General features: G+C 40.5%; 2 protein-coding genes across 5 annotated transcripts in view; one reads left to right on the forward strand and one right to left on the reverse strand.

The window, feature by feature from the left end:
• prkg1b (protein kinase cGMP-dependent 1b) overlaps positions 1-10,367 on the reverse strand; it is a 48,682-nt gene extending 38,315 nt beyond the window's left edge. The window contains exon 1 of one of the 2 annotated variants that reach the window (XM_070545798.1): positions 10,293-10,367. Coding sequence is in view for 1 of the 2 variants with exons in the window: in XM_070545797.1 (XP_070401898.1) it covers positions 344-663 (320 nt within the window). In the remaining variant the exon portion in view is untranslated. Of the gene's footprint in view, positions 1-343; positions 910-10,292 lie in introns of those variants that run through there. The other variant, XM_070545797.1, reaches the window with a different exon arrangement.
• On the forward strand, positions 8,749-24,659 carry a1cf (apobec1 complementation factor). Of its 3 annotated transcripts, none has more exons than XM_015962528.3 (13): positions 8,749-8,888; positions 11,102-11,252; positions 11,367-11,501; positions 11,576-11,706; positions 14,683-14,921; positions 15,543-15,707; positions 17,120-17,217; positions 17,739-17,876; positions 19,198-19,342; positions 19,949-20,190; positions 23,108-23,244; positions 23,656-23,820; positions 24,474-24,659. In XM_015962528.3, the coding sequence occupies exons 2-12, from the start codon at positions 11,151-11,153 to the stop codon at positions 23,816-23,818; spliced, it is 1,695 nt and encodes a 564-aa protein (XP_015818014.1). In that variant the 5' UTR covers positions 8,749-8,888; positions 11,102-11,150; the 3' UTR covers positions 23,819-23,820; positions 24,474-24,659. The 3 variants fall into 3 exon arrangements, with proteins under 3 accessions (XP_015818014.1, XP_015818012.1, XP_015818013.1); XM_015962526.3 differs by having other exon boundaries at positions 23,656-23,810; XM_015962527.3 differs by having other exon boundaries at positions 19,973-20,190; positions 23,656-23,810.
• Positions 24,660-25,369: the final 710 nt, after the last annotated feature.

Consider the following 25,369-nt stretch of genomic DNA (forward strand, 5'->3'; position numbering starts at 1 on the left):
ATCAGCCTAAAACAGAGCAGAAAAGGCTTCATTAATGCAGAACAGAGCTGCTTCATTAGGACTCATTTGTGTTAACGAGCAACTCGGAGCTCAAACAAACACATTTATTCTGTTTCCTTCCACACAGATTTTAACCCGACCAGAACTGGACAGTTTAAGTCCTGTTGGAATCTTGTGTTTTACTTGATTTTGCGCTGGTTTTAGAGAATAAGCTGATGTGGATCTGAGGATGCTCATCATCCACCTGCCTTGAGTTCAGATTGAAGCAGCTTCTGTTCTGCTGGGTGGACCTGGCAGAAACCCACCTAATGCAGAAACTTAGGATCATAAGAACTTTACATACTGTGTGCTCTTGGGATAGAAAGGCAGCGTGACGTGGCACAGGTCACTGATGTCACATGCCGTGGGTTCAGCAGAGATGGCCTGCCTCTTGCTACGGTGCTGGTCCGGCTGCAGAACGAGACTCTGCTGCTGGGCCTGGACCTGCTGAGCTGTGGCTGGCCGGATCACAGAGCGGTACTTGTCCAACTCATTCTGCAGACGCTGGATCAACTCATCCTTCTGGTCCAGTTCCAGTTCCAGCTCATCAATAAGAGCGTCACGCTGCCGCAACTCCTCAATCTTCTCTTGAAGGGCATACTGAAGGTCCCTCAGGGTCCCCATCGGCACCTCTGGGGTCTGGGTCCCAACAGGGCAGCTGCAGTACCAGGATCTCTGAGAGGTCTTCAGGACCTTCAGGGTTTGGTTTCCTTCAAGCACCTTGATGATGTTATTTGGACCTGCACACAGTCCTGTTATGGCTCTCTTTAGGTTCCTGCTGATCTTCAGGATCTTCTTCCACAGACTTTTAGGAGCCCCACAAAGAAGCGTTCTGAGCCTCAGACTGGATTCTGACGTCTCAAATTTGTTGAAGGTTCTTCAAGACATCCTGAATCATTTCTAATAAATAAAGAGTTTCATCAAGATGTAATGGTCTGTTTGTTCAGAAACCCAAAGTGGTTGAATCTTAATGGTTTGTAATTCTGCTGAGAGGTCCCTCAGCAGGGCTCACTCTCTCAGGGGAAAGAGTCAGAATCCAGCAGATTAAAAACGTCATTAAAACAGAAAATGTCACGAACAGATAAAAGCATGCTCCTCGGGGTCCAGATGTAAATCCAGATCAGGAACAAGCTCAGCATGAAAAATCTGAAACATCCGACATCTGGTCCGGAGGAAAAACTAATGAATGATAAATGATGACTGATGGAAAAGTGACTGAATGAAAGTTTAGAGAGTTAAGGATGAGGACCACGGAGCAGACGATGCATGAAGTTTTAAAACGTCCGGCTTGTGAAGGTGCACCTATAAATAAACCTGAATCCATATTGCCCCGAAAGATTAATAAAAAATATCCAGATGGACCGACGCTCACAGATCACCACCGAGAGAAGACACGAGAGGAAATCCGACTGGGATCGAGTTTTTTCGTGTTTCTGACGACAACCCTCCTCAGAGAGGAGTTTCTCCTCCGAACCTGAGCATGGCACGGGTGGAGGGAGGAAGGAATGGATGGAGGAGTGGATATAGAGGAAGGGATGGATGGAGGGGGGGAATGGATGCTGCGGAGATAAACGGCGGAAAAACGGAGTCCCGCTGAGATGAGTCCGGTGAGTCCGGGACTTTAATCACCTTCATTAGTGTAATTGGTTTAAACCGGAGCTGCAGCTGAAGCTTTAACGGACTTCAGTAAAGTTGGCAAGATATTCACAGATTCGACTTTTGCGGCTCAATACCTCCTGAACACAGGGGTATTTAGAAACATAAGATACCTCTTTGGTATCGTGGCAAGGTAGAGAACAAGCTACAACTTCGTTTCTTAAAAAAAAAAATATATATATATATATATATATATATATATATATATATATATATATATATATATATATATATATATATATATATATATATATATATATATATATATCCGTTTTCTGTCGTGCTCTGCTCCCGACGCGTTTCATTGATCTCTATGGGCCGACAGAGCAAAACGAGCGTTGAGGGACCATCAGCAAATAATCACACCAGAAACGTGTGATGATAAACTATGTGAAAAAGTCCACAATTACACACTGCAGTGTGACCAATTTCACACAATACAACACTGCACACACGCTGATCACACTACACTATTTAGTTTAATCCAGGTATACAGTTTAGATTTAGTGTGACACTTCAAATAACATAAATCGGAAAAGCTCCTCCATTTGAAAATAGTGACACCAAATTCACACAGAAAATAAGAAATTTGATGCTGATCATAGTACACTTTTTATGTTTTTAGAGAAAATACTACACTTTTCTTTACTGTTTCCCCTCTACTTTTGGTAACATGGACGTAATTTTGGGGGGGACAGGGGGGACATGCCCCCCCCCCCCCACACACACACACACACACACTTTTTCCAAAGTCAAGTTTTGACCCCTGCACTTTTTACCATCCAAAAGCAATATTACGTTATATTAAAGTGACACTGGTTGAGCTCTAGGACCAAGCAGAAAACAACCGTTTGTGTTGAAGCCTGTTTCCCATTAGAGCATACTGTAAAAATACCCCCTCCCCCATGCCCCCCCCCCTTTAAAGTGAAAATTACATCCATGTTTGGTGATATTAAAACTTTTTAAATAACTCATATACTGTAAACTCTGTTGACACAAAATTATGCATGTTAATACTTAGCTGCTCTATGTATGTGTTTACAAACATGATCTAGTGCAATTTGGTTTGTGCATTAATAAAATCTAAAATTGTGGTTTGGTTGATAGTGTTTCTGTCTTATCTGTGTTGGTTATCTTGTTAGCCATTTCTTGTAATTATCCATTTTCCATTAGTAATCATGACATCTTAATTAATTTTTCTTTTTGTTTCAGTCCATTCTGTTATTCTTTCAGATTTAAGCATACATTATGCGTTATTAGCATTCTTCACAGAGATCCCTTCACTTTGCACGGATGTACTTGACACGCATCACACAGTCAAAATTACTGAAATTAGTCCTAGCTGTTATTTAGTGCATGGCATTGCGTTTCACAATATGAACGTTGTGGCACGACAGCCTTATTAGCATAAATCTTCTGTTTGTGTTTTGCCTTTTCCAGCATGCGCAGCAGTTTCATGCATAAATGATACAGAAATTGTCTGTGGACAATTGGCATGCCTTGTATAGCACTGACACCAGGTACAGCATCTCATACAATAGTGTAGCTGGCCACCTTCATTGTACTGTGTTTATTTCAAATTTGTGTGCCATTTGGTTAAAATCATCTGCACCTTACTGTAAGAAATCAAGAGCCATGACACCACTATACAGAGCAGTCCATAGGAGCAGTTGGAATAACAAAATGAAAAAAATTACAAAGACATTGCTTACTGATTTATTTAAAATAAATACATGGTAGAACATAGAGCAGCAAAGTATTGACCAGCACACATGATTTTGGGCCAACAGAGTTTACAGTGTAGGATCTATTGAAATTAGAAAAATTAAAAAATTCACAAAAAATGAGAGAAGTTTTTTTTCCTAAAATTCAAGTTTGTAGTATGTAGACCAGATAAGTATTGACCAACATGCATGATTTTGTATCAACAGAGTTTACAGTGTAGGAACAATTTAAATTAGAAAACTTAGAAAATTCACAAAAAATCAGAGAAGTATTTTTTGCTCAAAGTAAAGGTTGCAGTATGTAGACCAGGTAAGTATTTACCAGCACACACGATTTTGTGTCAACAGAGTTTACAGTGTAGGAGCTATTGAAATCTGTTAGTTGGAAAGAAATCACCAAAATCAGAGAAGTGCAAATAAATAAATAAATAAATAGATAAATAAAAGGTGCAGACTGTAGATAATGTTAGTGCTAATTATTCTGCATTACTTTGGTGTCACTACCATTTTCAATGTAGAAAATATAGATAATTATAAAGTATAAAAAATAACTCTATCCAATAATAACGTGCTGTGTGATTTTGGTGTCAATACATTTTAAAATTGAGCAGATATCAAAATTAACATTTTTTAAAATTAAAATACAAAAAAAAAAAACATGTGTTACTGGATTACCATAACCACTGCAGGATGAACAACATGTGTGCAGTGTTATATTTTAAGAATCTGGTGACACTGCAGTACCAAGGTGGTGTTCTTTAATATTTTGTCAAGAGATGTTTCTGGCTAGTCTATTCTCACACGGTCCCTGAGCGCGGCAGGTTCATGGTCTCATAGAGCACAATTTAGCTCGTCGGGAGCTGAGGACGGTGTTTTATTTTTTAAAGAAACGAGGTTGTAACTTGTTCACTACCTTGCCACGATACCAAAGAGGTATGTTATGTTTCCAAATACCCCTGTTTCAGGAGGTATTGAGCCGCAAAAGTAGAATCTGTGAATATCTTGCTAACTTTACTGAAGTCTTTAACTTCGGAGTGGAGCTAAGAGGAGGAGAGAACTTGTGTTGCCTCCTCTCCTTCATTCTCCTCCTCCTCTTCCTCCTCACCTGCCCGGGCGAGAGTCCGTTCACGGTCCTAACATTTTTCCTCAGCTTCAGAGTCTAAGAATTTAAAAACAGAAGGAAAAAAACTGAAAGTAGCCGATATCATGTCCGTTTTGCCTGGGTAAAGGTTGGAGGAGAACTCCCTCAGCTAAAGGACTTTAGAAGATTCACTAATCATAAACCACTGACTCAGGTCTGAAACAATACTTTATTTGTTTTTGACAGCAGCAATAAATGCTAAATCCTTTTCAGTCAGTTTTTACCTTCTCATGGCAATGGACAGATTTGCATGTTTCGAATATTTTTTATTTCTCATCAAAGAAATCCTGTGTTTCACATACAGTGGGGCAAAAAAGTATTTAGTCAGCCACAGATTGTGCAACTTCTCCCACTTAAGATGACAGAGGTCAGTAACTTACATCATAGGTACACTTCAACTGTGAGAGACAGAATGTGAAAAAAATCCATGAATTCACATGGCAGGATTTTTAAAGAATTTATTTGTAAATCAGGGTGGAAAATAAGTATTTGGTCACTTCAAACAAGGAAAATCTCTGGCTGTCACAGACCTGTAACATCTTCTTTAAGAAGCTTTTCTGTCCTCCACTCATTACCTGTATTAATGGCACCTGTTTGAACTCATTATCTGTATAAAAGACACCTGTCCACAGCCTCAAACAGTCAGACTCCAAACTCCACTATGGCCAAGACCAAAGAGCTTTCAAAGGACACCAGGAAAAGAATTGTAGACCTGCACCAGACGGGGAAGAGTGAATCTACAATAGGCAAGCAGCTTGGTGTGAAAAAACAACTGTGGGAGCAATTATCAGAAAATGGAAGACATGCAAGACCACTGATAATCTCCCTCGATCTGGGGCTCCACGCAAGATCTCATCCCGTGGGGTCAAAATGATCATGAGAATGGTGAGCAAGAATCCCAGAACCACACGGGGGACCTGGAGAATGACCTGCAGAGAGCTGGGACCACAGTAACAAAGGTCACCATCAGTAACACACTACAACGGCAGGGAATCAAATCCTGCAGTGCCAGACGTGTTCCGCTGCTGAAGCCAGTGCATGTCCAGGCCCGTCTGAAGTTTGCCAGAGAGCACATGGATGATACAGCAGAGGATTGGGAGAATGTCATGTGGTCAGATGAAACCAAAGTAGAACTTTTTGGTATAAACTCAACTCGTTGTGTTTGGAGGAAGAAGAATACTGAGTTGCATCCCAAGAACCCCATACCTACTGTGAAGCATGGGGGTGGGAACATCGTGCTTTGGGGCTTTTTTCTGCTAAGGGGACAGGACGACTGATTCATGTTAAGGACAGAATGAATGGGGCCATGTATCGTGAGATTCTGAGCCAAAACCTCCTTCCATCAGTGAGAGCTTTGAAGATTAAATGTGACTGGGTCTTCCAACACGACAATGATCCCAAACACACCGCCTGGGCAACAAAGGAGTGGCTCCGTAAGAAGCATTTGAAAGTCCTGGAGTGGCCTAGCCAGTCTTCAGACCTCAACCCCATAGAAAATCTGTGGAGGGAGTTGAAAGTCCGTGTTGCTCGGCGACAGCCCCAAAACATCACTGCTCTCGAAGATCTGCATAGAGGAATGGGCCAAAATACCAGCTACTGTGTGTGCAAACTTGGTAAAGACCTATCGTTTGACCTCTGTTATTGCCAACAAAGGTTATGTTACAAAGTATTGAGTTGAATTTTTGTTATTGACCAAATACTTATTTTCCACCCTGATTTACAAATAAATTCTTTAAAAATCCTACCATGTGAATTCATGGATTTTTTTTTCCATTCTGTCTCTCACGGTTGAAGTGTACCTATGATGAAAATTACTGACCTCTATCATCATTTTAAGTGGGAGAACTTGCACAATCGGTGGCTGACTAAATGCTTTTTTGCCCCACTGTAAAACACATCAGATTGATGTAATTCAGTCTGAGCAGGAGAAAGCTGCGGGATGACGGGTTGTTTCATTCTGGACCACTCCATCCTTTCTGAACCAGAACTGAGTCTGAAACTAGATTTAAATAGTTGATCGCGTTTCAGACGTGTGAACAAGCCTGGTGCCATTCAGATTTTGGGTTATTAGAGCCTATCGGATGGTTTTCTAGTGTCAATCTGCAGCTTCAGACTCATCTCAGAACTTTTTTCACAGAATGAAAATTAAATAAACTGACGTTTTACTGAAGTGAGAGGAATAATTCACCAACAGCAGATGGATGTAGGAGCATCTTCATTCTCAAACGGAAAGACAATAAAAACTCCACTTTTTAAAATCGTCATTTGACGCTCTCTGCTGGTAAATTGGTGAAAGTACAAACAATTATTTTAAGGAGAGAAGAATAGAAGAGAATTTATTGTTCCTCGGAGTCACAGCAACAATTACAGTAATTATAGGGGCAGAAAAGAAGATAATAAAGAGTAAACAAGAAAACAACACAGAAATACTTAATAGATTCAAACATCTCAAAATTTTAAACTTTGAAAAATGCTAACTATTTTTACACATTTTGCACATTTTAAGAAATAAAAAAGAAAAATACTGTGTGGCCATGTAATGAGAAATAAGCAGGGAATGAGAAATAAACTGTCCAAAAGCGTAACGGATCTGTTCAGGTAAATAAAAAGGAAAAATGTGCACATCACAAAAAATAAAATAAAACAGCAAGAATCATACTGTGGCAAACTATTTTTGTATTTGTTGGAAATTCCTGTCATCAAGTGTCCTGTTTTAACACCAATTTGCAAAAACAATGCAGTAGTTTAATATAGTGTTATGAATAAAATCACTCACTGGCAACAGTGGTGTGTCCAGGCTGTTTAAAATGGGGTGGCCCAGGTGGGGCACTTGTTTATGGATGGCAACTATGATTATGCTATTTTTGAGCAGCAGACATTTTTAATAAATCAAATCAACTCTATAAATACAAGGCTGCAGAATCTGCATTAGTCAGCATTGTGTATCATTGAATGTGTGAAGAATGATAGTACTCATTTTCATTTTAAAGGTCAAAGGTGGATTAAAGCAACATTTTTATGTTAAAATTTAAAATGAAACCAAAGAAATAAATGTTTCTCAAGCTAAATTTTAACAGTATGAACTTTGTTTGAGCTGTTGTTTTGAAACGGAAAACTCACAACAGCCAGGCAGCTCAAGTACAAGTGATAAATGGCCTGTATTTGATATAGCGCCTTCCAGAGTCCTGGAACCCCCCAAGGTGCTTTACAACACAATCAGTCATTCTCCCATACACACACACATTCACACCACAAGCATCGAGGAAGCAAAAACACCCACCTAATAACATCCAGCTTGTGTTTAGGAGAAAAACAAAATATTTTATTGTGCTTTAACCTGCTGCTGGTTGTGGGTTTTTAATCCCTGGATGTTGCCTGAGAGGATACCTATAGAACTGTCAACCAGACAGGAAGTCCTGCAGACATGACTCAGGGAAAATAAGAGTGAATTGTCTCTGCTATTCAGGTAAACCAACTTCACCTAAACAACATCCTGACAGGAAAGGGGGTCTTCATAAACCACTGACAATAGAACAAATAAACAGCACAATCACAGAGCTACTAGTACTATGAACAATTAAAAAACCTCCTTATGAACCAGAACAGGAGCAGAACCTGAAGAAGGTGAGGTGGGGGTTCACACCAGGGGTTCAGGATGTTTGTAAATGTCCTGGTGTCAGAAAAGGAGATGAAGATAAACAAAATAACTTTAACTTCAAAAGTGTTGTGAGATGCAGAACCAACTGTGGAGAAGAAAAACATGGCGTGGTCTAAATTAAGATTAGAATTAAATGATGATGGATTTAGTTTTTTTTTATTCAGATTATGTCCATCAAATGGTTTTATGAAGTTCAGCTTTCAGTACTGACGAGTGTTAAAACCAATATCCGGATCTGATCAGAAATATGCTCAGAGTCCTGAGAAAGTGTCACAAACCAGAACATGTGACTGTGTGTGAGGTTGAGAAGGCCTCTGATCCAGATACTGTTGGTCAAAGGCCTTCTGACACACACACACACACACACACACACACACACACACACACACACACACACACACACACACACACACACACACACACACACACACACACACACACACACACACAAAGATAGCAGCAGGTTAAATATTAACGTCCAGCAGCTCGTAAAGCTAACACCAGGACAGAGAACCTTTGGAGTTTGATATGATGTGATCACACACACACACACACACGTGCGCGTGCACGCACACACACACTCACACACACAGGTTTCTAACGACGCATGGACACACATTCAGAATGACACAGCTCTGATCAGACGGAGGTGATCTCTGAAATTGCACAGGTGAGTTTTTCTGATTTTCACTTTAAACCTGAACTTTAAAAGAAGAGGCAAAGATGGAGAGAGAGCGTTTAGCATCAGTGTTGTTCGCCCTTTCTTCTTCTCTGGTGCCTGCTGGAGCGGAAAGCTCCAAACTGAGTAAACAGGTTACGTTTGTCTCTATATATTTCTTCTTTAAATGTGAACAATAAGACTTAATCAGTTGATAAGATTACATTTCTGTTTAAAAGGATTCTGAACAGGTTCAGATCTATGGGTAAAAGTAATTTAATCATCTCTATTAAAAAAACTTTAATTCAAATTTCAGTTATCCAAATCTGGAGGTTTTCACAATGTTTAATTTGAAATTTTAAAATCTAAATGATTTGTATTAAAAAGGTTGTTGTTCTTTCAAACAACCTACAGATTTGTTTTGTGTAACTTAGACCTCACATTCACCAACACGTTACTTTTATACCTCAGCACTAATGGTTTTTCTGTTATATCTTCTCTGGAAGAGATGGTTTGAAGAATAGATCTAAATACTTAAACCCCATGCAGACTATCTTGGCCTGCAATAATGTCATCAGGTCGGCCATGTTGGGAGGGGGATTTAAATTCCACAAATAATTAAATCACATTTTATCACATATGAATTAGAAATTAAACAATAAACCAGTTTTTCTAAAATCATGTTTTTTAAGGGTTGCACTCACAGGAACGTACTTTAATATAATATGTAAACCAGGAACTGTAAAAAAGAAATAAAGAAAGAAGTTGCATTATTGAGAATTGATTTGAATTTTATTTATAGAAATTATACATGAATGTAAAATATTATAATAAAGCCTAAACATTTATTGGGCCTTTTGGCAGAATATTCTTTTAAACATCTTTCACAACGTTAGGTGTGTAACATACAGTAAGGTTCTACACTTTGATTATGTTAAAGAGCCCAGAAAGTAATAGTTTAATTTTCACTGATGTGGATTAGATGATAAAGTCATTTTATCTGTCTGTTAACAAAACAAAGTCCTCCTGAGAACTTGGATCATTGCAAAGCTCCGACAAAAACTTGTTTTTCTGTTTAATCAAACAAAGCAAAGAGACTGTTTCTCTGATTGATTCAACAAGTGCCACACAAACTCACGGTTCAAAATTAATTGATATTCTAACATAATTTTCTATAAGTAAATCATTCATTAGTATGATGTTTCCACTTAGACTAGCTCACACTCTTTGAAGAAAAGCTGTACAGTAATCATCCCAACCTTTGACCCCGTTCTCTCTGGTTCAAATCCAGATCCCTGATGAGTAAATAAACAGCATCAAAGTCTAAACTTAACTATTTTACATCCGCTACCTCACGTCAGCTGTTTGTTTCTTTTAAAAAGCATGTTTCGATCGTTGAGATGTTTTTGTATTTACCTGACGTCGACACTTAGGAGTAGATTCAAACATGTTTGTTGAACAGATTCAAGCTGATGATGATTTCAGGTGAACCTAGACAGTTAGTCTGTCCTCAGTTTGTGTTAATGATTACTGAACAGACCTTGACCTGAACACATATCTCACAGCGTCCAAAGCAGGAAAACAGGCCAAAACCAGCAGAACTGTGAGGACAAAGTGTTTCAATGTGGGGACAAACTGCTGCCCAGATGTTCCCAATATTTAAAGTCCTTCAGTGCTTCAATCCTTTAATGTTACACAAAGATCCGGGTTGTTGTTGGTGTTCATGCTGAAATAAAACAAACGATCAAACACAAGCTCCTTGAAATGTTTCCCACAGAAGGTTATTTAATCTGTCTGTCATCTGGGTGGACTGCATGGTGGCACAGTTAGTAGCACTGTTGCCTCACCAAGAAAGTTGCCGGTCTGAATCCTGGCTGTAACCTTTCTACATGGAGATAGCATGTTCTCATGCATGTGTGGGTTTCCTCCCACGGACCAAAAACATGCATGTTAGTTTTATAAATAGTCTCTAAATTGTCCCTATAGGTGCATCTCTGTGTGTCCCTTTGATGAACTGGAGACCTATCAAGGTTGTCCTCCATGTCTTACCTGATGTTTGCTGGAGTCAGACACCAGCCCCCTCTGAGAGGATAAAATGGTTGAGTGGGAGAGGGAGCTGGTGGTGGGCTGGGTCTGGTCATGTGGTTATTTTAACTTTAAGCTGAGATCAGAATCTTTGAGAATCCAGTGATGAATGACACCAACATGTTGGTTCTTGTTTTCAGCAAGCACCTTTAATTTCCCTGATTCACATTCTGCTGTTAATCACATCCAATGGACTCCAATCAGAAACCAGGAGGGGACGGGCTGCTGGGGACCCAGAAGGAAGTGGCACTGCGAGCGCTGATCCAACGGACTGGGTACCAGCTGAAACAGGTGAGAACAGGTCTAGCTGACATAGGTGACAAATGAATAACTGGGGCTGACCTGAGAACACAACAACAGGCTACATGTCCAGAACCTTCATTCAATCTGATGGTTCTGTTTCAGGAGAATGGCCAGAGACGGTATGGTGGCCCTCCACCCAGCTGGGATGGGCCCCCACCTGAGAGGGGCAGTGAGATCTTTGTAGGCAAACTTCCCAGAGATCTGTTTGAAGACGAGCTGGTTCCTCTATGTGAGAAGGTGATGATGGAGGACTAAATTGTTTTGTGATGAAAGGCTCCTGTTGTAATGATTTTTTTTCCTCTTCTTTTCAGTTTGGTCAAATCTTTGAGGTGAGAATGATGATGGACTTTAATGGAAACAACAGAGGCTACGCTTTTGTCACCTTCAGCAACAAACAAGAAGCCAAAACAGCCATGAAACAGCTGAACAACTATGAGATCAGGTGAGCAGGGGTCCTTTCTAATGTAAATGTCTACATGTTCACCATGGCCATAGTGTGTGTCATGGATTTTATCAATATGTTTATCAATAACCCATTTCCTGTAGTCGAAGAGAAAAAGGAGACAATGATCAGACAAGTTAAACAGTTATAACTGTGGCACAATGCACGAGGCAAAATGCCCCGAACATCTGGTCACAGAGTTTATTTATACCAAGAGATAAGAAAGGAATGAAAGTGTGAAAGAGAGAGAGAGAGAGAGAGAGAGAGAGAGAGTGTGTGTGTGTGTGTGTGTGTGTGTGTGTGTGTGTGTGTGTGTGTGTGTGTGTGTGTGTGTGTGTGTGTGTGGTCAAGAATGTGTGTGTGTGTGTGTGTGTGGCTTGTGTGGGTGTGTCCAAATAAGTGGGCATGGAAAGAGGCATAGAGCAATACATTTTACATTCAGTTGATTGAATCACTGATCAAGAATTAATAAACATTAAATTTCCATAACAGTGTGAAAATGATGTTTCACCTTCAAGTTTACATCTGCCCAGAACAAACTGTTACGGACTTCCAGAAAACTTCTAATAACAAGAAAACAATCAAAAATCAGTTGTTAACAATACAAAACATCCCCCACGCCGGCCACGTGGGGGAATGCTTCCTCACTCCTTCTGCCTTCATCTGGAACAGGGGCGGATTAAGGACTGAAGAACATCCGAGGCTTAACACACGCACACACACGCGTGCACACGTGACACGCACTAGTCAACATCATATATGTCTTGTACCACAATTTTTAATCTGAAGCTACATATTAAGCATATTCAGGGCAGAGTATTGTTCCTGTCAGTGTTTAGTGTGAGATGATAGTAAATATTCCAGTTCTTTCTACAACAACTTTACCTGATAGTAAGCTAACTTTAGGCAATCCAGCAGCACAACAAATATTTTCAAATAAGACTCACAAACCTGAGTCAACACCATTCTCATCAAAGCTGGGGTTCTGTCACCGTACTTTTGGTCTAAAAAACGTCCTTATGTCCATCTTCACTCATGCGTTTCAGGCAGAGAGTGTAGAAGAAGCCGGCTGCTGAAGGGCTTCTTCTTCGGTGGTGGAGGCTCAGGCAGGCTGTATACAAACTACTGCCAGCTGCTCCCTCTCTGTTGGACTTTGGTACTGCATGTTACTTCCGCGATTTAGATCCGGGGCTTTCCATGAAACATCCGGGGCTTCAGCCCAAGTAGCCGGGCCTAACGCCGCCCCTGTTCTGGAACATTGCATCAGCCTTTCTTCAAAGGAGTCCTTCATGCCTTCTGAATGTTCAACGTCAGGTGGTTTCTGCGACCACCGTGCCATTGACCATGGGGGGTCTGTAGCGACATGAATGGCCTCATTTGTGACTCAAAGGTCACACTTCCTCAGTTGGGTCGAGCTGTCCTGGCTGTACTTCTATTTACAGATTATCCATCACAGGAGACACGAAGTCTGCTGTAAACCATCTTTGATCTGACTGCCTTTTATCTGACTCTGTTCCATCCACAAGATGAAGGACACTTCAAGATTTAAAAGAATTATTTTTAATAAACTCTTCACTGTCCTATTACAAGGTTCATAAATAATCATCATGGTTCATTATAAATGTATTTAATTACTGAAATGAATTATTATTCTTTGGTTAATAATAATTATTATTAATGATAATCAGTAATGTTTGATCAGTGACAGAAGGTCATGTGCACTTATACACATCATGCAGGACACTGAAATCAGGTTAAAGGTAACTGCTCTCACATGTCTTTGCTCCATAACACCAAAGCTTTCTATCTCTGAGAGGGTGTGTCCTGAGGTATGTAAAACCAAAACTCCTCAGTTCAAGTTCAGTTCTTGAGCTCATCAAAACCTCTCCGTGGCGACGAGAGTCCAGAGTATCGGGTCGGTCGCTCGAAACCTCTACTAAGCTGTTCAGTCACGCTGATAGAATTGCTTCAACAAGAAACGCCATCTGCCACCAGCTGACGCAAAACTCCTTCAGAGTTAATTTAAGACGTAAAACCATCCACCTGTGTACCTGCGGCAACTCTAGGACCAGAGAGTCGGTACCACTGGTCTTGTCTACCGGACCGAGTACCCTGAGGCTAATGAGCATCCTCCCTTGACCTCCGGATCAAAACAGAGGGTCGTCTGAACGGTGAGGTAGAACACAGATTACGTCCGTATGCCTGTTTCTTCAAGAAATAATTTAGTTAGCTGCAAAACAAACTCTTTCACCCAGAATACATTTTTCTCTCTCTGATAGAAACCTTCTGAGACTACATTCACACATCCAAACACACGCATTTCATTTTAGTTTTCATCCAGACACAGGTTGCTTTAAAACCAGGTTTTAATATCAAAGCTTTTATAAATTGTCATTTATGAATAGTCTTTTAAATTGTCATCTTTAAATTGTTAGTAATGAATTCTTAACTAATAAATAAACTTTTGCTTTTAATTTAAATCTCTTAAATTACATATTAATCTTTGGATTAAATATAGACCAAGCCAGTTGGTGTATGAACTTCTATCGATTATATAAATATCCGTGGATATCTATGTATAATATAAGTTCATAAGCCAAATTGTTTGATCTTTCTCAGGATTTAGCAAAGCTGCATAGCAAACAGTGTTAAATCCTAGTTATGTAGATTAACTACGCTACACTGTAAACATCCCAGCTGGATGGACTCTGACAACCACTGAAAAACCAACAATGTACCAAATATTTTACTGGTCAACCACTTCAAATGTTTAAACCATCTAAAAACATGCAAGAAAAGAAAAACACCTCAAGATGTTCTGAAATTATATCTAAAACTTCAAAATCATTTAAAAACTTGGGAGTTTTCATAACAGCACCTAAAACCTGAAAACCATCTACAAACATCTGAATCGCCTCCACATAACCTCATCGACCGTCACATGACTTGACCTCTAATATTCCTGTTGTTGTGCAGGAATGGACGCCTCCTTGGTGTTTGCGCCAGCGTCGACAACTGTCGTCTGTTTGTGGGGGGGATTCCTAAAACCAAGAAGCGTGAGGAGATTCTGACAGAGATGAGGAAGGTCACTGAAGGGGTTGTAGATGTTATCGTCTACCCCAGTGCTGCAGATAAATCAAAGAACCGAGGCTTCGCCTTCGTGGAGTACGAAAGTCACCGAGCTGCTGCCATGGCCCGACGCAAACTGCTGCCAGGTAGGAACCACAATCTAAGAACTCGTTGTGCTCACCAGATTTTTATATTTCTGTTCAGTCTTCTTTCAGACTCAGTTTTTATGGTTGAACAATAAACCAAATATGAAGTGAATATTCTTTCTTTTGTGTCTCAAAAACATGGATCTACTTACATTTGTGTGCCTGTGATCCACTTCATTAGGATGAAGCCGTGGTTCTCCTGTGAACACATGCAGCTGTGATCAGTTCTTTGCATTAGATAGATATCTTAAAATAAACACACCATCATAAAAATAATCAGACTGTGTTACCCTCAATCAGTTGTTACATGCTCAGTCTCAGACTGGCTCTGATTAAAACAGGTTGAGATGGTTTTCACACAAAAAAAAAAAACGTTTTTTTTTTTCATTTTCACTCTTTTGGGTTTGATGCTTTTTCGGACTTCGATAAGTTTCTTCTGTTTTTTTACATTATGCAGTGTACAGCACTTTGATCCTTTATTGGTTGTAGGAAAGTGCTTTACATATATGATGATGATGATGATAATGATGATGATGATGAATAAACATGTAAAACAGATCAGATTCACCACAATTTCTGTCTTTAATAACTCACAGTTCAATCACCCCTGCACTGTCTCAGGTCGGATCCAGCTGTGGGGCCATCCCATCGCCGTGGACTGGGCAGAGCCTGAGGTGGAGGTGGATGAGGACACCATGGCAACTGTCAAGATTCTGTATGTGAGGAATCTGATGCTGCAGACGACAGAAGAAACCATAGAGAAGGAGTTCAACAGCCTGAAACCAGGTAAAATATGACAAAACATGCATGTCAGACATTCCTTAAATGTATCATCATCACTGTTGGTCACTCCTGTAGAGAAAGCTTACATAGACAAGTGCACACGTGTACACACACAGGTGCTCACATGGTGCTCTAACAAGGTGTTTTTGACACATAGCCTAAGGCTGCGGTTGGCTCTAAATGCACAATGAATTATTACTGTGTGTTTTTCAGCCAAAAGTTTTACTTTTATACATCCTCATGTCATTTACACAGTAGTATTTTGGTTCTGTAGTTTTTTTTTTGTCTGTGTCCCCCTTTTTCCTCTCTCTCTCTCTCTCTCTCTCTCTCTCTCTCTCTCTCTCTCTCTCTCTCTCTCTCTCTCTCTCTCAAATTCTTGCACATCCTTTTTTGGTTGTTTTTATGACACCCCCCCCCCCCCCCCCCCCCCCCCACACACACACACACACCTTATCTTTCATTTCTGTCCCTGTGTCCGTTGGGATTAAAACAACTGAAAACTGAGTCTATAACACTCCACCTGCGAGAGTAAAAGTGTAAGGCTTGTTTACAGCACTTAGACATCAGTTCTGATAGCTTTACAGCCGGACACGTGGATAAAAAAAAAAAAGAAATTTCATGAATTACTATCCTCATTCTCTGCCAGCATCACTGATGCAAAGAAAGCTTTCTACACTGACAAAATTCTCAGCTCTACTGACTCTCAGAAACTATTTTCAACATTCAAAACTGCTCAACCCTCCTTCTCCACCTCCTACCAACAATCTATCAGCTGACACATTTGCCTCATTCTTCACTGACAAAGTAGCAGCTACAGTATAAGCAGTTTACTCAAATGGCCACTCCTGAGCATTCGCTACCACAAACCCCTTCTAGCCCAACCATCTACTACAAAAACAATCCATAGATTTGTTGAGAGGAATAACATCTCTGTTAAGACAATGTAAGCATTATGGAAATCTGTTGACTGACTGCATATAGTGTGAAAACGACATGAAACGTGTGAATTGTATGGCCACCAAACACTGATGCTGTGCTACTTGTATTTAGAGTTTTGAAAAGGTGACAACTGTTTGGACAAACGCTTGTTAGCGACTGAAAAATACTGTATTGTTGTCCGCATGAGAATATCTCAGAAAATTAGGATGGACACATTTAGCATTATGTCTTCAAAGATAATTTACATAAATATCTCAGACATTCAAGGATATTTCTAATATTTTCTCTTCTTGTACGCATCAAAAGATTAAATAGAAGATGAAGCTGAAAATAGATGATCAGAAGTTTTGTTTCTTAAGAAATCTGAGACGTGTGTGTGTGTGTGTGTGTGTGTGTGTGTGTGTGTGTGTGTGTGTGTGTGTGTGTGTGTGTGTGTGTGTGTGTGTGTGTGTGTGTGTGTGTGTGTGTGTTTACAGGAGCGGTGGAGCGAGTGAAGAAGATCAGAGACTACGCATTTGTACATTTTGGTCAGAGAGAAGATGCCATCAACGCCATGAAAGCTCTCAATGGGAAGGTCAACAGTCATTTAGTTCTTGTGGCAAAACAAAATAATCCTGTAAATTATAATCTGATAATGTTTTCTAATGCTTCTGACTCCGTATACACTGTTAGTTTTGCTGTGCAGTCAATACAGAAACCAGTCTCAAGGACGACTGACTCGTCTCTTAGAGTAGACCGACCCTGTCGCAGAATAATTTAACATACCTTTCTCTGAGTGGGTTGAATGGTGAATGGTTTGTATTGTTTTAGGGCCATTTAGCTACACCATATACCATAGCCACAGCTGCCCTGGGACACACTGATGGAAGTGAGACGGCCGTACATTTCACCATACGACCACCACCAGCAGGCAAGGAGGGTGAAGTGTCTTGTCCAAGGACTACGAGAGACTGAGCAGTGGAACCTCCTTGCCAGCTGGTGGTGGTTGGAGGAACCTGCAACCATCCACTTAACTCCTCTACCATCGTTGCACCACACCTATTAATACACCTGTTTCATGGTGTGCAGGTAAACCTTACCCTCTTCCCCCTGCAGGTAGTAGATGGATCTCCGATTGAAGTGACTCTGGCCAAACCGGTGGACAAAGACAGCTATGTTCGATACACCCGAGGGACTGGAGGAAGAGGAGGCTCGGCTCTGCAGACTGACTACAGCCCCTACACACTGAGTCAGGTAGGACCACAATGACATCATTGCGAAAGCTGCCAGATATGGTAATGTGGGTCACAGTGAAGTTGGTGCTGCAATGTTTCAATGTGCTTCTAGGCTATTTTGGTTAAACGAGGTTCGTGCTCATCTTTTTACCAGACTTCAAATGAAAAAGGGCAATAGCAGTTACCACACCTGAATTAAACCAGTGGAGATCTAACTCCCTATGCAATCACAAATAGGTCTAAAAGCTACTAAGAAGCAATTCTACACCAGTAAACCACTAGAGTTTACTAACAGCACAAAGTTCAAACACAGCTGACCAAGTGGAGGAAACCGTACACAATCAGCTGCTCCCCCAACAGCAGGCAGAACAGGAAGCCTCTTATAAGCCACTCAGCAGCTCCCAACTGACTGATATATATCTAAAGCAGGGGTGTCAAACTCATTTTAGCTCAGGGGCCACATTGAGGTGAAATCTAGTCCCAAGTGGGCCGGACCGGTAAATTAAAAACAACTTCAGATAGTTTTCTTTGTTTTAATACAATCAATATAAAACAAGGCTGGAGCCTGAGGACAGTGTATCCAAAATAGTACAAGTACAACACCTGAAGTGTACTTGAAAATTTGAAATAAATAAAAATTAATAAATCAATAAAAAAACATTCCTTAGTGATTCAGAGCTTACAGATCACATGGCTAGATCAGTTTCATGCAGCACTTTAAGTAAATTCAACTCGATTTACTTTACATCTTTTAGCTTTCACCGGCACATCAACATCAGAAGTCTCATCCTGAGTGGCAGCCAACTTCAGGATGTGATTCAAGTTCTTGTGTGAGCCTTGAGCGCAGCTTTGTTTTATTTATACTCATTACAGAGAAAACTTGCTCACAAAGATAAGTTTACTTTAACTCTACATTGTAAAGTATGAAAATAAAGTTTACACAACCATCTTGCGGGCCAGATTTAACCTGCTTGCGGGTTAAATCCGGGCCGCGGGCCACATATTTGACACCCCTGATCTAAAGGTTTCTTTGTTAATGATTTCTGGGCTCATGGATGTCATGTTTCTTCTCCTCAGAGTTGATCCATTCGTGATTTCTACATATTTTCACTGATTAGGCTTCTTGACCATACATTTCAGAAATAAGGGTTGAATTTGGATCCTTGACTGGGCTACATAAACAAGAGGGAGATGTCTGAAGATGTTTAAACTCAGAGGATTTCATCCTGTTGAGGTGGAGCATCTGTGTTCAGACGTTTCTCACCTGAACCAGATGTAGTTACATAGACGATGACTAATTCAGTCCGCTGAAGCATTTCACCCATTCTGCTCCTTTTCAGGTGTACGACCCGACAGCAGCATATCTCGGTGCTCCTGTGTTTTACGCCCCTCAGGCATACGCAGCCATACCGGGTCCGTTCCGGTTCCCTGCAGCCAAAGCTCATGTAGGAGGTCGAGGTTTGATCAGGACTCCGTCTGTCAGAGGTAAGGAGGTAACCATGGCACCTGTCCAAATCACAAGAAGACAAAAAGATGAAGGTCCAACATCTGTTCAGAGGTCACAATAAACATGCTACTGTCAACAAGAGAAACAGCAGTGTGTTTTAACATGATCTAACAGATTTGTGAGAGTGCGATTGTTTGTTAAGCCCCACCCACAAAGACAGACTGTCCAATCACAGCTCAGCTGCAGTTAGATGTTTTGCATTTAGATCCAGGATTTTAAAAATTGACTCAGATCTGTAAAATCAGTGAACTACTCCTAAAAAACCTGGATTGATTTGACTGTAAAACATCCTGTGGCAGTGAGGGATGGGGCTTCGGAAACCATCAATGTAGGAACTTTGCTAATCATCTGAATATTTTAAAATGTGTTTTAAAAATCAGAAAACTCTCATCAGCAGAAATCAAATAAATCAAAATGTCAGTAAATTTTATGAAAAAAAAATCATTTGGATGAATAATCCTGCAGATTAGAGATGCTGTCACCGTGTTTATCTTTCTTCGCTCTGATTGGTTAGGTGTGTAATTCTTCTTCCTGGTTGATTTTCAGTGATTTGATTGATTTACTGCCTTTTCAATCTCCTGTAGAAATTTACATGACTGTACCTGTAGGGGCTGCGGGGGTACGAGGGCTGGGTGGGCGGGGCTACCTGGCCTACGCAGCCGGGGGCGGAACCGTGGGACGCAGCGCCAGTGGTGCCTCTTATGGCCTGAAGGCAGACAAGCAGGTTGAAGAGAAGCTTTATGACCTGCTGCCAGGGATGGAGCTGACCCCAATGAACCCAGCTGCCATGAGCCTGAAGGCCCCCGGCATCAAACCAGCAACACAGGTAACGGAACACACCTGAACACCAGGATTCCTGTAAGTGAAACCACAGGTCAGGTCATCCAAACTAAAGGAGAGGCTGGAACAGAGGAAACTGAATGTGCATTCCTGCTGAAACCACCAACAGATACAAAGGTGGACAAAGTGTCTCTGCCTTCTTCTGCTATTTAAAAGTCAAGCCATGATATCTCATTCACAGGAGCTGCCATTTTGAATTTTTAGTGCCAGACTCTGAACTCTGTGGATTTGGGTCTGAACGTCCCACCTACACACCTGCACACAAGCATGGTGATTTTTAAGCATCAAATAACTAATTACAGCTTAACATATTGCGACACATAAATGTTTAACCATTAAAATATACTAGCACCAGACGCGCAGATAGATGGGGCGATTGGGGGGGATCTGTCCCCCCAGATTTAGATTGACCCCGATTCCCCCCCCCCCCCCCACACACACACACCGTTAAGGCAAGAAAGAAAATAAAATCGGAGGTTAAGCGCTTGTAGCTCATTTTTCCAATTACATTGAATGCAGCATGATGTAAACAAATACCGACTCCAGAGGTGCAACTGTGGTTGCTGCTAGAACGCAGGATGAAGCGGAAAAAGGCAAGCAACGATTACTGCATTTTTAAAAAAGACCAACAGTGTAAGTAGGCTGGACCAATCTGTCTGTTTATGCATGTTGGTTCTAGTTTCAGTACGTTGTTGTTGGTGTTGGGACTTATAAGTGCAAAAGTTGCAGTATTGTGACAAGCTTCATTGCTGACTTTAACAAATCTACAAATATGATCACTCATGAAGTTACCACTTTTCACCAGAAGATAGCGGAGATGTGTAACCTTCAGGCTGAGCAAAGTTTCGAAGTTTTTAGAGCTTGAAAAACGCCTCCTGCTGAGAGGCTCGCAGTCGGGGAGAGGTGGAGACGCGCAACATGAAGGGCAAATATTAAGTGGATAAAACCTATAACTGCCGGCCAGTCTGGTCTTTGTTGACTGATTGCTTTGTCTGGTCATGACTGACTCCGATTATGAACCCGATTATGGACTCTGATGAAGAAATTCACTCATCCAGCCGGACAGATTGACACTGCTGCAGCATCAGACAGCTGGTGCTGCACGAGAGGTGTGTGGAGCTTACAAACTCCAAACATTGGGTTTGATGTTTGTTTAACCTTCTTTGGGATATGATGGATGTAGAAATGATGGTAAATAGCACAGCTAATGTGACAGACGTAGCGACAATGTAAAAAAAAAGCCATAAAAAAAGGGACAAATGCGATGCGTTTTATATGGAAGTCAAAGTGTGCCACATAATCATAAAAATGAAAGTAAAATATAACATTTAAAAAGAGCTTTATTTATGTATTAATAAATTAAAACTTTCCAAATATAAGTAAAATTTCTAAATAACTTAAAAATAAGAAGTAACATCTGTGAAAATTATGCATTCAAATACGGCAGCCTGATGACATCATAATATGCAAATTAGATGAGTGGATTTGCTCCCAACACAAACTATGGGTCCTACTGAAGATTTTTCTCTCTATAGTTTAGCTTTATCTCTAACCATATCCAAGCTACAACCTTTTGAAATAGTCATGTCAAAATTTAATATTTTCTTGTAAAAACTCTGGCGCTCAAAGGGCTGGACAGTTTGAACAGAACTGCCCAGTATTATGTAGAGGGGACTGGAAGAAGGAGAGAGGTTTTTGGGTCCTTTACTTAATCTTTTTCTGGACAGCTTTTTTGTTTGCCTGAGTGAATTTAAAACTGTCTTGTAGACTATATGTTTTTATACTTATACTTATATATATATATATATATATATATATATATATATATATATATATATAGTTAATGGGTATGCAAGGCACTCTAATTTAGTAGTTCTCAAAGATGGGGATGGGACCCCACTTGGGGTCACAAACATGTAAGTGTGGGGTCTTGAAATCCTCTTGAGAAAAACATGTAAATATCAGAAATGTAAATGTCTCTAATGGCAATTAGAAAGCGACTAATTTTTATAAATCAAAGCAAACTGATGAAAGCAAATATATTGGTCAATATATATAGTTATTGATGTTGATTGTGTTCTCACTGTGCCGCTTTTTCAACTGACTCAGAAACCGAGAGTCGGGGTGATGGGCTTCATAAATTTAAATGTTGTTGGTCAGAGACTGAAAAGTTTGGGAACCACTGCTCTAAGCGATAAGTGAATATCGTTTTTTATTATATTTTATGTGCAGATTTTTACATAGGGCTTTTTATGTTTTCTCTAAAGACTGGTATGCTGAAAATCAGTTAATGTTTAAATAAAACATGTTTAGCATAAAGCATGAGGTTTTGGTTAGTGATTGATTGGGAGAATAACAAATGACTGACTTGGATAGTGTTGATCAGGCAGAGATTTGTTGCCAGCGTTCCATTGCATAATGGCTTCAAACACGTATATAATAGTGTTCGTTTTTTTGTAAATCATTGGATGAAATTACACAAACTGACTGAGCTCTAGTTAAGGCTCTTGCAATTGCTTGTGTATGTGTACGTGCGTGCGTGCGTGCGTGTGTGTGTGTGTGTGTGTGTGTGTGTGTGTGTGTGTGTGTGTGTGTGTGTGTGTTTGGGGGAGGGTACATTGGAACTTTGTCCCCCCCAGTTTGAAAATCCTATCTGCGCCCTTGACTAGCACTAATCAAATTAACTCATCTAGGTAAAACAAGACCAAGGCATATTTCTATTTTTGAGTGAGGTGAGAATCGACCTCTGATGTTTACATCTAAGAAACATAGCATAGAACTTGTACTGGAACCAGCCACTAGAAGGTGCTGCATCCCAGTTTTGCTATTACGCCTAGCTTTTGTATTTGTTGAAGGGTGAAACTGATGAGTGTTTGTGTGATGCTTGGTTCGTTTTGGATTAGGTTTTGGAGGAGTTGTGCCAGAAGAACAACTGGGGCCAACCGGTCTATCAGTTACATTCTGCCATCAGTCCAGACCAGAGACAGCTGTTTCTCTATAAGATCACCATCCCTGCTCTGGCCTCTCAGCACCCCAATGTGTGAGTAGAGAGTGATCCCATGTGTTATATAATATATTATAAGACAACATAACACAATATACTATATAAGATGTGTGTGTGTGTGTGTGTGTGTGTGTGTGCGTGCGTACGTGCGTGCGTGCGTGCGTGCGTGCGTGCGTGTGCGTGTGTGTATGTGTATGTGTATGTGTGTGTGTGCGTGGGTGTGTGTAAAGACAAACCAATAACTATGTGAAAATGATAACTGCTAATTAAATACATATGTATAATATATTTCAACCGATATGAAATGTAAATACTTATTATAATCAAGTTGACATGACATGGACTGAATTTGATATAATTTGAAATAGATCACACATGATACTAAGTGAACTGAAATAGTTTTACCCTCCTCAGTGAGTTAGGTGCTGACGCTGCATCTCTTTGCAGACATCCCTTCACTCCTGCTAAACTCTGTACATCTGTGGAAGAAGCTAAGATCCACGCGGCTGAACACACTCTGCAGATACTCGGCTTGCAGACAGAGGGTGCTGCTGATGCCAGCATTGCTAGTGCAGCTGCTGTGGCCTCAGTAGCCTTCCCAGGTATGTGAAGGTCCGTACCCAAACCCACTAACTCCTCACCCAACAACGCTCTAACATTCTGAAACACATGAAAAAAGACAGTAAGCAAAGATCAGATGCATTTATTTTAAGGTGCGGTATGTAGGAATAAAGTGAGAATTTTACAGTGAGAAAATCCCAAAAGAGTCTGATGTTTCAGTCATCTTGGAAGGAAGGTTATACTGAGACATATCTTACATCCAGCTGGCTGCAGAAATTGTCAGTTTTTCTCCTTTCAATACAAAGCAAAAAAGAGGGACGTAACTACTGTTTATCATCAGTGAGTGTGGGGGTGCCGTGCCTCCTGTGAGCTAATACTGCAGCGCTGACATTTGTAATTTGATTATGGCCGGCAAAAAGCTCCAGAGTTGTTTAAAGTGGTTGTGTAACACCAAGTGGTCAAATTTTCACCAACAAAATGACCAGAAAGTAACTTTTCATTTGCAGACATAAACACTACAGCTGCAATGACCAAATTTTACCACAAGATGTCAATTTTACTTCATTTATAAAATAATATAAAGTTTAAGTGTGTGTGTGTGTGTGTGTGTGTGTGTGTGTGTGTGTGTGTGTGTGTGTGTGTGTGTGTGTGTGTGTGTGTGTGTGTGTGTGTGTGTGTGTGTGTGTGTGTGTGTGTGTCTGCAGGCTACGCTCTGACGAGCCCAGCATCATCAGCAGTTGCCTCCCAGCTGAAGCAGGCGGTTTCCCTGGGTCAGGACCTGACTGCTTACACCACCTTTGAGGGCTTCCCTGCGTTTGCTGTAGCAGCTCGCCACAGTGACGGATACGGCGTTTTCTAGAACATCCAGAGAGGAAGATTTCTTTGGCTGCTTTTAAACTTCAATGCCTTCTTTTTTTTTAGATCTGAATGAGTTCATTCTGGTGCTGTGAGCAGATGGATATCTGATCGGTTGCCCGAGGGAGCTTGATTCTCAGCTGCTTCTTTTTTATCCTAACAGAGTGTGAATGCATCTTCATGCTGATAGCTGCTGATTTTACAGGCAGGAAAATAAACCATCTGAGATCTTCTACTTCAATCTAAAAAAAGTCCTAACTCTGGAGTTTGAATCAGATCACAGAAAACTGCCACCAGAGCATGTATTGGACCTGTCAAATGTCCTGAAGCCAAAGGTTTCACCTGTCACTTCCCTCCCTTCTTCATCCAACCTGTTTCTGCTTTTTAATTACCTGAATTATCTGCTCAGATGGCCTGTGATTGGCTGTTGGTCTCATCAGTTAATTTGACCACCTTTTCTACAATATGTTTACAAAAATTACCAGTTATCACCTTTTCTCTCAGTGGTAACTGGGCATGATGTTATACAGCAGCCAGTTGTGTTTTCATGAATGAAAGTGAATAATTTAACTAAAACAAGATTTAAACACAACAAAAATTGTAAAATGTGTTCCATGGTTTTTTAAGAAGTCTGAAGTCATCTTTTTAACATCTGAAATTAATTTCATCTCATTTTTTGTCTCAAATTCATGCTGATGTTAATTAATTTTAAAGAAAAATCTTATTTTTGTAAACGTGGCTTCTT

Source organism: Nothobranchius furzeri, chromosome 16 (genome assembly GCF_043380555.1).
Source record: "Nothobranchius furzeri strain GRZ-AD chromosome 16, NfurGRZ-RIMD1, whole genome shotgun sequence".
NCBI lineage: Eukaryota > Metazoa > Chordata > Actinopteri > Cyprinodontiformes > Nothobranchiidae > Nothobranchius > Nothobranchius furzeri.

What these genes read in the sequence shown, in the direction of transcription:
- a1cf (XM_015962526.3), top strand. Translation starts at nt 11,151, where the DNA reads ATGGACTCCAATCAGAAACCAGGAGGGGACGGGCTGCTGGGGACCCAG. An exon ending in CTGGGTACCAGCTGAAACAG is followed by an intron (nt 11,253 to 11,366) that starts GTGAGAACAGGT and finishes GTTCTGTTTCAG; the next exon opens with GAGAATGGCCAGAGACGGTA. An exon ending in GTTCAACAGCCTGAAACCAG is followed by an intron (nt 15,708 to 17,119) that starts GTAAAATATGAC and finishes GTGTGTTTACAG; the next exon opens with GAGCGGTGGAGCGAGTGAAG.